We start from the raw sequence: 12,726 nt of genomic DNA on the forward strand, positions 1-12,726 counted from the left end.
ACAGGAGTGACTCTTGTGGGGATTGACATCTGGGGGTTCCAGTGAGGGAGAGACAGGGGAGGGGTCCCAGGCCCTCATCCAATCACTCGGTGCCCTGGATGGAAGTTTCTAGAGTTAGGGGAAGGGGCACCATGTGACAGACAAGGCACCTAGGAGGGGACAGGGGACTGACTTGGCATTTTCTAGGGAGACTGACACATGAGGGAAGGCGGGAAAACCCAGGGAGAAACCAATTGTTATGGTTTGACACTGGCACAATGCCAGTGCCCCCATGAAAATGTGATTTCTTTTTTGAATGCTGTGAAGTGGAATCTAGAACAGAGTAAAGCAGGCCTATGCTTAATAACAGGAAAAAAACTTTATTAAGCTACTACTACAAAAAGGAAAAGGAAAGGAAAAAAGGAAAAAAACTACACAAACATTAAACGAAAACCTTGCAAAGCATTCCTCCCCCTACTACCCAACTCCAACAATCTACAGTGAGACACAATCTGGACTCTAATTAGGTTTCTATCTTCCAGGCAATCGATACATAGTCTATCGAGGGAACAGAGTCTCTCCTGTGCCACAGACTGTCTAAGAAAACACAACTCTACATCCTGTGTTTCCATGTCACACATGGCACGGCCCGGAGAAAAAGTTTGCTATGGTGACCTTTCCCTTTTTCATGCACAGTGCTCTCACCATCAATGCATGGATGGACAGACTGCTTTTAGGATTTTTCTTTTCAAGGATGCCCTGCCAAGAGGGGAGAAAACAACAGTTCAGTTTTTCATTGTTTGGGACTGCAGTCCCCCCCATTTTTCCATTTCCCCTGGGGCCGAGGGTTCAAGAATAGAGATCTTCTTCTTTTCTCTTTTCTTTGAGGATAAGGGGGCGCCACCACAAACCCCCTAACCTTTTCTCCGTTCACTCCACTTTTGTCTTTTCCCAGCTGAAGCAGGTCTCTTGACTCACTGGCATCCTCTTTAAACACAGTCTTTCTTGGAGGAGAAGATTGGTTCAGGTTGTGGCTAACACGGAAAAGTCCAGCCAAAAGCCACTCCTTGTCCCCCTCCCATTTAGAATTCCTCCTTCTAACATCCCAGGGTCCAAGGTGTCCCTCTTCCTCTCTTTCAAAGTAAGGAGAGGAAAGGAAGATTCACAAAGCTTTTATTTCTCATGGAAGGGTTAAAAGTCCGAACTCCCAGGGATGGCTCAATGCCCAGACATCCAGCAACTCCCACGCACTGGGCACCTTGCAGCTCCCCCCGCTCCTCTATCCTCGCGGTGGAATTGCTGACAGAACTGCCGATGTCTCTTTCTCTCTCTCTCGGGAGAGAAACTCTGGGGGGGGGATTGGAGACATCCCAGATTTCTTCCACCCTTTTATCTGCAGGGGCCAGCCTGATTGCAGTCCTTCCACTACCTTTGGGCCTACCTCAGTCAGGTCATCGGCCTTCCCCTCCCCCTCCCAGCTCGTCGCTGGGCGGGGGAAGGTCTGCACTGTGCGCTGACTGGAACCAAAGAGAACAAGTTCTCCTGGGAATTCTGCTTTTAACCCCTCTGTGTTCTCAGAGGCGTGTCTACCTTCAATTGGTCAATATCCAAATTGACCTCTCCCTTCCAGAAAAAATTCTCATTCCGTGTAAAACCACGACACCAATACAGTATGGGGGCACACTGAAACAAACCATGACAGAATACAAATGTAATAAAATATATAAAAACGCAACTCCACAGAGGGGAGGGAGTTCCAAGAGAGCGTGTGGCCCCTCAAAACCCCCTTTTCAAGGAGCTTCAAGGTGGGCTGGAACAAGGCTCGGACCAATGGGGTTACAGGCACTTGATGTTTTAGGGGCGGGACAGATGTGCGGGGTGAACCATACATCATTTGGGGTGTGAGATGGAACAGTCCACTTGACCCCAGGACCCATATGTAGGCGGGGTTGTTTTCCGTCTAGATGGGAAAAGTGTTCTCATCCTGGCTGTGTTATTTATGGATAATCATATTTATCTAGCTTCTGCAACAGAAGGCAGCCAGAGATCTGGCCAGGGCTCTGAGGTGGTGGTCCATAAGGAGCGTCGTGATGGCAAAAAGCCCCACCAGTGCTTGGAATGTGGGAAGAGTTTCCCCAAGCGCTCCGTCCTGGTCTGCCACCAGAGGATCCACACTGGGGAACGGCCCTATAAATGTGGAGAATGTGGGAAAGGCTTCACAAACATCTCTTACCTGAATCATCACCAGATGATCCACACAGGGATACGACCCTATGTGTGTGGGGAATGTGGGAAGGGCTTCCATGACAGCACTCTCCCGATCATACACCAGGCAATGCACACTGGGAAAAGCCCCTACATGTGCTCAGAATGTGGGAAGAGCTTCATGCAGAACTTCAAGCTGATGGTCCACCAGAGGATCCACACTGGAGAGAAGCCCTACAAGTGCGGGGAATGTGGGAAAAGCTTTAGCCAGAGATGCAACCTGAGAGTCCACCAGAAGATCCACACTGGGGAGAGGCTTATGAGTGTTCTGAGTGTGGGGAGAGGTTTCAGAGAAGATATCGTCTCCTCAAGCATCAGCAGATTCACACAGAATAGAGGCCCTTCGGCAGCGCTGAGTGTAGGAAGGGATTTAGGAAGATTTCCACTTGCATCACCCCTCAGTGGATCCACGCTGGGGAGAGCCCCTAACAGTGTCCCAAGAGTGGGAAGAGTGTCTCCCAGACATATGAAGTGCCCAAACAGCAACAGAGGCAGCAGTAAGTGCAGCTCTACAAGTGCTCTGTGTGCGGGAGAAACTGTGTGCGCTGCTCCAACTCCATCCGCCATTGGAGGACCCCCATGGGATGATGCACAGTGGCCCTCGTTGGGCAGAGACTTGGTGATCCATGGTGCTGCTGATCCACTGGCTGGTGGTCTCCACATCTTCCTGGCTCTGTTTGGGCACCTGGATGGAAGAGGTGCTGAAGGGGCCATGGCTGTGTACAGTGGCATGTGTCCCACGAACATGGATGGAGACATGGATGACACGGGCATGGGTGGGTGTTGCGGTGTGTGTTTTCAATTGTCATTCTGTCCCAGTAATTATTTCTAAAACCCCTCCTATTTTGTATGGTTATAGCATATTTTATTGCCTATGTGTTGTTCCTATCTCTCCTGTGTTGGAGGTTTTCCCCTAGGTGTCCCTCTCCCCAAAGACCTGCCCTTTTGTTCCCTGTCCCTGCTCCCATTGAGTGTCACCCCCTTCCCGTGCCTTCCCCTTTCTCTAGAAACTTCCCTCTCCATTTTGTATCCTTGGAGGAGGCCCCAAGGATTGGTTTCAGTTGTTCTCCTCCCCTGCGATCCCCTCTTGGGTTAAACACTGTATCCCCGCCTTGTGTTCCTGCCCAGGTTTCTCGCAGCTGGTTAAAGTCTGTGTCGCCCCTAAGGCCTCCCCTGGATATCAGTGGTTGTGTGCCTTTGTTCAGGGTCTTTCTGTCCCTGACCCCCTGGGAATAATCCCCTTTGGAAAACACACAGGAGACCTCTCCCTGTTCCTTGTGCCCCCCTCGTCACAGTCCCCCCGTGCCGTAGAGCATCTGTGCCCCACAGCCGCAGCCCAGGTTCAGCAGCTTTCTGGGGGCGGCCGCTCTCGCCGACGGCGTCGGGAGTGAACCGGGCTGAAGGAATCCGGCACCGCAGCAGCTGGGGAGGGGGAGAGCCATGAATGGGGATATGGTGGCGATCCGGGCGTGGATGGGGACGTCAGGGGATACGGACATGGGTGGGGACACGTGGGGGACAGGGACATGGGGGGGGACATGGGGTGAAATCCCAGAGAATGTGGAGGATGGTGGGTTTGATCCAGTTGAGGGTTCTTGGGAGGGATGTGGAGTGCCGTGCCATGTAAAGTGAAATTCCTTGTGTTTTGGGAGCGTGCCATGGATCCAAGAGGGGAATTCCCAAGGCTCCCAGGGGCTGCTTCTGCCCTGCTTCCCAAGGGGACTGTGCAGGGGCAGGTGGCAAGGTCCAGAAGCTGTGTGGTAGGCTACCAGAGCTGTCTTGGTTCGACAAGACAGGTGTCTGTGAAGGAGGGCTAAAGCCTCCTGTGCAGTGGAGAAGGTAAACCCCTTCCCTCCGAATTTCTAGGAGTTTTAAATTAAAAGGCTCTCAGGCAAAAATATGGGAATGGGAGTAACAATTCTTTACTAGGAGAAAACTAGACAACAATTTAAAAAGGGAAATGCAATCGGTATAAACAAAACCAGTGAAAAAAGTCCACAACCTGAGGATTCGGGGTGCCAGTAGCAGTCCTGCTGGGACGATTGCTCCCCTTGCAGTGACTGATGAACTGCAGCTGCAGTGGTGATCTTTAGAAGGGTATAGTTTTCCTCTGAAGATCTGGTGGCAGTGGGGCCAGTCTTCCTCTGCGCCGGGGTTGCCTCTGAGCTCTGCCGCCGCCGCCTCACCGGCTGCTCCGCTGCGAGATCCCGCGAAGAGAGAGAGGGAGCTGTTTCTCTGGGATTCCCGCGAAGAGAGAGCGCGTGCTGCTTCTCTGGGAGTCCCGCAAAGAGAGCTGCCTAGTCTCCCCAAAAATCTACCCCTTTATACAATAATAGAGTGCTTGGCTTCCCCCTCTGGGTGGGACCCCTCACAATGGGATGGTGTTACATTTACAGAGCCCTGCATTGAATCAGTCAATGGCCCATTAGCAAACCATTACCTCTTAGGAGCAAAACCGGTTCTTGGAAAAGATAACAAACTTGCCCAACTTTCAACAGATGGCAAATAGAATACAAGCTTATGTTACAACCCAGGACAGTTTGTCAGCCGATGGCTGTGGCAGAGCTTCATAATTGTTTTATCTAATATCCCTAATATGCAGTGCCAAATAAGTAAATTTGGAAAGGGAAGGATCCCCCTGTTTGAGGATTTCCCTTGCAACGTGGTGCCAAAAGGGGACTTGGTATAATGTGGTTGCAGAAATATCTGGGAAGCTCTGTGACACCCACCGGACAAACCTTTTAACATCTGATTTTTTAAACTTTTTCTCCCCTCCAACTAGGATACCCACAACCTGGGAATAGATTCTCCTCTGTGGCATGGTCAGCTTTGCACCCATGCTGACAGATTTTAAGATGTGCCACAAAGTCTACAGCCGGGAGAATTACAACGAAAAGGAAAAGACCACCCTGAATAACTTAGACTACCTGCCCTTCAAGCTCCCCGCACCCCAGGAAAAGGGAGCTATAACAAAAGAATGTGGGGTCTTTCCCCTACAACCATGGAGCAAGAAAAACCCACCCAAAGAGGGAATCCCTCCCCCCAACCCTGGGGGAAAAAGGAAAACCCTCAAAAAGAGCAGGAGTCTAAGCCCCAAGGACCCCCTCACTCACCAGCAAAGAGGGTCCGGTCACGTCCAGGCAGAAACAAAAAAATCCAGGCTGCAGACACGCCCAAGGGGGAGCCAACTCCGGTGGTGCTGGCTGGAGCTGGCGGCCTCATCCCCGGGAGCGCCGCTCACTAAAACGTGGGTCTGCTCCCACCGGGGTAATTTGACAGCTTAAAGGATAAATCCACAGGTCTCCTGGACTCCGAGGGTCCTCTGCCGTGGGGTCAGGCTCTCTTCTGGCCCCTCGGCAGGAGCCAAATTACCACGGCCCCGCCCCAGAGCACTGTCCTCAGTCCCGGCTAGCTCTCCTGCGGGGCGAGTAGGGCGAGTGGAAGCACCCTCCACTGTACCCAGCTGGGCTTTGGAGAGTGCTTTGTGGGTCCTGAGGTCGCTGCTGATTCCAAATGCGAGGAAATGAGGAGAGGCACTTGTTGGGGGCAAAAATCCGATGTTTATTGAGGTCCTGGGGATCCAACAGCATCGGAGGGGGCCAGCCAGCAAGAGCAACTGAGGGGTGCTGGCAACATGTTCCATAGGGAGAGGGAGGGGGCCGATCAGCCAGTGGGGAACAGACAGGAGTGACTCTTGTGGGGATTGACATCTGGGGGATCCAGTGAGGGGTAGACAGGGGAGGGGTCCCAGGCCCTCATCCAATCACTCGGTGCCCTGGATGGAAGTTTCTAGAGTTAGGGGAAGGGGCACCATGTGACAGACAAGGCGCCTAGGAGGGGACAGGGGACTGACTTGGCATTTTCTAGGGAGACTGACACATGAGGGAAGGCGGGAAAACCCAGGGAGAAACCAATTGTTATGGTTTGACACTGGCACAATGCCAGTGCCCCCATGAAAATGTGATTTCTTTTTTGAATGCTGTGAAGTGGAATCTAGAACAGAGTAAAGCAGACCTATGCTTAATAACAGGAAAAAAACTTTATTAAGCTACTACTACAAAAAGGAAAAGGAAAGGAAAAAAGGAAAAAAACTACACAAACATTAAACGAAAACCTTGCAAAGCATTCCTCCCCCTACTACCCAACTTCAACAATCCACAGTGAGACACAATCTGGACTCTAATTAGGTTTCTATCTTCCAGGCAATCGATACATAGTCTATCGAGGGAACAGAGTCTGTCCTGTGCCACAGACTCTCTAAGAAAACACAACTCTACATCCTGTGTTTCCATGTCACACATGGTGTTGCCTTCAGGGGAAGGCAAGGCGACCTGGTTTCAAGGAACAGCACGGCAGCCCAGTCTCCCCTGGGCCACTCGGGCTAACAACACGCGCTGGACACCAATGTGGTGGACGGTTGAAAGCGTTTATTATCTTATCTCATGGGTTTAAATAGTCTTGGGGGACTCTGCTACGTCAGGGGGGGTTGGTAGGGTCTCTAGGGTTAGTCAGGAGTGGAAAACTACTGGGTTAGGTGTGGTTACATTCTTTGGGGTAATGGATAACATGTTGCAGGGTGAGAGGGGGAAGGGGTCTTTCTTTCCGTCACATCCCGAAATCTTCCGTTCGCCTGTCCCTATCTATTACATCTCCCCCCTCCTTTTCATAAGTAACATGAGGTAGTCGTAGATATAGGCACTGGAGTGAGGTACAAACTTGTAACTTGGTAAGGAAAAAAGGGTTTTTGGTAAACCTGAGTAAATCTCGCAAGGTGAGTTTTGAAGGCTTTTGCAGCTGACTGTATTCGCAGTTTTTTGGTTTACAGCATTTGTTGCTGGCCCACGAACAGAATGTTCGCCCGTTCTAGACGGGCCTGAACAAACGAGACTAGCTTGTTCAGTAGGCATGGTCCTAAGGTAACAGCTAGAAGCAGTATTGCCAGTGGACTTACCAGGGCAGAAATTAAAGTGGTGAGCCAAGGTGATTGATTGAACCAGGATTCGAACCAGCTCTGCTGGGTTTCCCTGTCTCTCTTTCTCTGAGCCAGTCTATCTCGGAGTTCTGCCATGGAGTCTTTAACGACTCCCGTATGATCTGCATAAAAGCAGCATTCCTCTTTCAAAGCTGCACACAGTCCTCCTTGTTGCATGAACAAGAGGTCCAGTCCTCGCCTATTCTGTAAAACTACTTCTGAAAGCGAAGAGACTGATTTTTCTAGATAGGAGATGGATTTCTCGATTCTCTGCAGGTCTTCATCGATGGTCATTTTCAGCTGAGAGAGTCCGTGCTGTTGGATTGCGCTGGCTGAGACACCAGTGGCTGTACCAGCTGCTCCTAGGCCGAGCAGCATTGCGATAGTTATACCTGTGATTATTTCTCTTTTGTGGAGTCTGTCAGGTTCTTCGAAAAGGTGGTACACTTCTTCATCTGAGTGGTACAGGACCCTAGGAACAATCAGAACTTGGACACAGAAGTCAATAGAGTCATTAAATTTGGCAAGGAACACACAAGGACTCACTCCGGATCGCTGGCAAACCCACATCCCAGATGCGGATGGGACCACCCACCTATTGGTCTTTCTGTTGGGCTTGACAACTTTAGTGCAGAAGTTGCCTTTCTGCTTTGCTAAAGTTGCATTGCCAAAACATTTGCCTTGTCCTGTGATTTGACTCAGGGTGATTCCTCTGCGGGGAGTGTCCCATCTGCACTGGTGGGGGGCACTGGCTGTGGAGTAACTGAAGGGGGTGTCTAAAGCAATGCCTTCGTAGAAAGGGGGTTTAACATCATAACAAAGCCAACAGGAGTTAGTCAGGTTCGGTTTGGTTTCGTTTAGGGTTAGAAAGGTAGCTTCTAGCATACGAAAAATTGGGTTTGGATCGGACTCGGCTGTGCAGCTTATCTGGAATACATCTGCATGGCCAGCCGGGGTGTCGGTGACTTTTGGGGCAAGGTTTTGGGGTGGGTTGTGTTTTTCCCTTTTATTTCTCCCCAGTCGGTAAACTGGGCTGGTTCGTATTGTGGCTGCTTTTCGGTGCGGCTTAAAGCTTTACTTGGTTTTGTTTTAAATTGCGTTAGCTCTGTTCCCTTCGTCTTAGAGTCCCAGCCGGCTCCTGGCAGCTCTTCCGAGCTGCCGGAGCTGCTGCTGGACTCAGAGTCGGAAGTCGAATGCCAGTGCACTTCCGGGGCTCGGTGTCGTTTTGTGCGGCTCCGACCCCGCTCCTCCCCCCGGGGGTGGCGCCGCTGCCGCCCCCCGGGCTCGCCCTGCCTCCTGCAGGGGAGGGTTTCTCCCTTACATGGTAGCGGCATCAGGCGCGGCTGCCGATCGGCTCCGAGCCCTCTGCCGCTCTCCTTCTCTTTCTCCCGCACACGCGCATTAGCAAAACTCCGCACCTCTGGGCTCTTGGCGCCGAGACTGCCCGCGCCCCGCCCCTCCCCTTGGCTGCCGGCGCCATTTTCAATAGGGTTTGGAGGCAGCGTGGGCAGGATCTCCCCCCGAGCCGCGGCTCCCGCGCCTCTGGCTTCCCCCGCCAGCCTCCGCTGACAGAGCTCTGCGCGCCGCTGCACCTCCGGTACCGGGTCATCGACCGGCGGTGGCGGGGCGGATGGAGAAGCCGCGGATTTTTGGGAGGTTTCTGCGGGGGGTCCCAGGCCCCGGCCCGGGGAGGGGGGCGACGCGCCGGCCCCCCCTGGATCCAGGCTCCCGGGCGGATCGTCCTCAGGGGTAGTTTGCGTTGCCGCTCCTACCCCTAGCTTGGGTGTAACTAATAAACACGTACGCGCTGCGCTCCATGTCTCCTGCTCTTCTATTGCTCTGCGCAGGGCTTTCTCTACTCTGCCCCACGCCTTAAGGCATTTGCCGCTGCCTGAGGATTTCGTGTCCTCGGCCAGCACGGCTGTGCATTTTTCCCATATCTCCGGATGCAAAACATCCACAGGGCGTTCAATTGCCCCAAGCTCAAGCAGCCTTGCTATAGCAAGATAAAAGTCTTTGAGCTTACACTCAATTCCCCATTGCTTATGAACCTCACTTACGACCCTGGCAGTGGCGTCCATGACGACTGCGGGTCCTGGGACGTCTCCCTCGCCGAGAACACGGTCTCACCGGTCTGGCCGCTGCTCTTGTCCAGGTGACACCCGCTACCCGAGCGAATTATTCCCGGGCTTCGGCACCAGTTATGTTGTCTTCAGGGGAAGGCAAGGAGACCTGGTTTCAAGGAACAGCACGGCAGCCCAGTCTCCCCTGGGCCACTCGGGCTAACAACACGCGCTGGACACCAATGTGGTGGACGGTCGAAAGCGTTTATTATCTTATCTCATGGGTTTAAATAGTCTTGGGGGACTCTGCTACGTCAGGGGGGGTTGGTAGGGTCTCTAGGGTTAGTCAGGAGTGGAAAACTACTGGGTTAGGTGTGGTTACATTCTTTGGGGTAATGGATAACATGTTGCAGGGTGAGAGGGGGAAGGGGTCTTTCTTTCCGTCACATCCCGAAATCTTCCGTTCGCCTGTCCCTATCTACTACACATGGCATGGCCTGGAGAAAAAGTTTGCTATGGTGACCTTTCCCTTTTTCATGCACAGTGCTCTCACCATCAATGCATGGATGGACAGACTGCTTTTAGGATTTTTCTTTTCAAGGATGCCCTGCCAAGAGGGGAGAAAACAACAGTTCAGTTTTTCATTGTTTGGGACCGCAGTCCCCCCCATTTTTCCATTTCCCCTGGGGCCGAGGGTTCAAGAATAGAGATCTTCTTCTTTTCTCTTTTCTTTGAGGATAAGGGGGCGCCACCACAAACCCCCTAACCTTTTCTCCATTCACTCCACTTTTGTCTTTTCCCAGCTGAAGCAGGTCTCTTGACTCACTGGCATCTTCTTTAAACACAGTCTTTCTTGGAGGAGAAGATAGGTTCAGGTTGTGGCTAAAAGTACAGCTAAAAGCCACTCCTTGTTCCCCTCCCATTTAGAATTCCTCCTTCTAACATCCCAGGGTCCAAGGTGTCCCTCTTCCTCTCTTTCAAAGTAAGGAGAGGAAAGGAAGATTCACAAAGCTTTTATTTCTCATGGAAGGGTTAAAAGTCCGAACTCCCAGGGATGGCTCAATGCCCAGACATCCAGCAACTCCCACGCACTGGGCACCTTGCAGCTCCCCCCGCTCCTCCTTCTTCGCGGTGGAATTGCTGACAGAACTGCCGATGTCTCTTTCTCTCAGGAGAGAAACTCTGGTGGGGGGAATGGAGACATCCCAGATTTCTTCTACCCTTTTATCTGCAGGGGCCAGCCTGATTGCAGTCCTTCCACTACCTTTGGGCCTACCTCAGTCAGGCCATGGGCCTTCCCCTCCCCCTCCCAGCTCGTCGCTGGGCAGGGGAGAGGCTGCACTGTGTGCTGACTGGAACCAAAGAGAACGAGTTCTCCTGGGAATTCTGCTTTTAACCCCTCTGTGTTCTCAGAGGCGTGTCTACCTTCAATTGGTCAATATCCAAATTGACCTCTTCCTTCCGGAAAAAATTCTCATTCCGTGTAAAACCACGACACCAATACAGTATGGGGGTACACTGAAACAAACCATGACAGAATACAAATGTAATAAAACATATAAAAACGCAACTCCACAGAGGGGAGGGAGTTCCAAGAGAGCGTGTGGCCCCTCAAAACCCCCTTTTCAAGGAGCTTCAAGGTGGGCTGGAACAAGGCTCGGACCAATGGGGTTACAGGCACTTGATGTTTTAGGGGCGGGACAGATGTGCGGGGTGAACCATACATCATTTGGGGTGTGAGATGGAACAGTCCACTTGACCCCAGGACCCATATGTAGGCGGGGTTGTTTTCCGTCTAGATGGGAAAAGTGTTCTCATCCTGGCTGTGTTATTTATGGATAATCATATTTATCTAGCTTCTGCAACAGAAGGCAGCCAGAGATCTGGCCAGGGCTCTGAGGTGGTGGTCCATAAGGAGCGTCGTGATGGCAAAAAGCCCCACCAGTGCTTGGAATGTGGGAAGAGTTTCCCCAAGCGCTCCGTCCTGGTCTGCCACCAGAGGATCCACACTGGGGAACGGCCCTATAAATGTGGAGAATGTGGGAAAGGCTTCACAAACATCTCTTACCTGAATCATCACCAGATGATCCACACAGGGATACGACCCTATGTGTGTGGGGAATGTGGGAAGGGCTTCCATGACAGCACTCTCCCGATCATACACCAGGCAATGCACACTGGGAAAAGCCCCTACATGTGCTCAGAATGTGGGAAGAGCTTCATGCAGAACTTCAAGCTGATGGTCCACCAGAGGATCCACACTGGAGAGAAGCCCTACAAGTGCGGGGAATGTGGGAAAAGCTTTAGCCAGAGATGCAACCTGAGAGTCCACCAGAAGATCCACACTGGGGAGAGGCTTATGAGTGTTCTGAGTGTGGGGAGAGGTTTCAGAGAAGATATCGTCTCCTCAAGCATCAGCAGATTCACACAGAATAGAGGCCCTTCGGCAGCGCTGAGTGTAGGAAGGGATTTAGGAAGATTTCCACTTGCATCACCCCTCAGTGGATCCACGCTGGGGAGAGCCCCTAACAGTGTCCCAAGAGTGGGAAGAGTGTCTCCCAGACATATGAAGTGCCCAAACAGCAACAGAGGCAGCAGTAAGTGCAGCTCTACAAGTGCTCTGTGTGCGGGAGAAACTGTGTGCAGTGCTCCAACTCCATCCCCCACTGGAGGACCCCCATGGGATGATGCACAGTGGCCCTCGTTGGGCAGAGACTCGATGATCCATGGTGCTGCTGATCCACTGGCTGGTGGTCTCCACATCTTCCTGGCTCTGTTTGGGCACCTGGATGGAAGAGGTGCTGAAGGGGACATGGCTGTGTACAGTGGCATGGGTCCCACGAACATGGAAGGAGACATGGGTGACACGGGCATGGGTGGGTGTTGCAGTGTGTGTTTTCAATTGTCATTCTGTCCCAGTAGTTATTTCTAAAACCCCTCCTATTTTGTATGGTTATAGCATATTTTATTGCCTATGGGTTGTTCCTATCTCTCCTGTGTTGGAGGTTTTCCCCTAGGTGTCCCTCTCCCCAAAGACCTGCCCTTTTGTTCCCTGTCCCTGCTCCCATTGAGTGTCACCCCCTTCCCGTGCCTGCCCCTTTCTCTAGAAACATCTCTCTCCATTTTGTATCCTTGGAGGAGGCCCCAAGGATTGGTTTCAGTTGTTCTCCTCCCCTGCAATCCCCTCTTGGGTTAAACATTGGATCCCCGCCTTGTGTTCCTGCCCAGGTTTCTCGCAGCTGGTTAAAGACTGTGCCGCCCCTAAGGCCTGCCCTGGATGTCAGTGGTTGTGTGCCTTTGTTCAGGGTTTTTCTGTCCCTGACCCCCTGGGAATAAGCCCCTTTGGAAAACACACAGAGACCTCTCCCTGTTCCTTGTGCCCCCCTCATCGCAGTCCCCCCGTGCCGTAGAGCATCTGTGCCCCACAGCCGCAGCCCAGGTTCAGCA

At 52.2% G+C, this 12,726-nt stretch overlaps 1 protein-coding gene across 1 annotated transcript in view; it reads left to right on the forward strand.

Moving 5' to 3' along the window:
• The window catches only part of LOC144247857 (uncharacterized), a 29,819-nt gene extending 18,011 nt beyond the window's left edge, over positions 1 to 11,808 (forward strand). Inside the window, 4 exon segments of the mRNA XM_085564077.1 lie at positions 1,910 to 2,498; positions 2,501 to 2,573; positions 11,206 to 11,633; positions 11,636 to 11,808. Of these exon segments, the coding sequence (XP_085420203.1) occupies positions 1,910 to 2,498; positions 2,501 to 2,573; positions 11,206 to 11,633; positions 11,636 to 11,808 (1,263 nt within the window).
• Positions 11,809 to 12,726: the final 918 nt, after the last annotated feature.

This window comes from Lonchura striata, chromosome 32, assembly GCF_050655825.1.
Source record: "Lonchura striata isolate lonStrDom1 chromosome 32, ASM5065582v1, whole genome shotgun sequence".
NCBI classification, from domain to species: domain Eukaryota; kingdom Metazoa; phylum Chordata; class Aves; order Passeriformes; family Estrildidae; genus Lonchura; species Lonchura striata.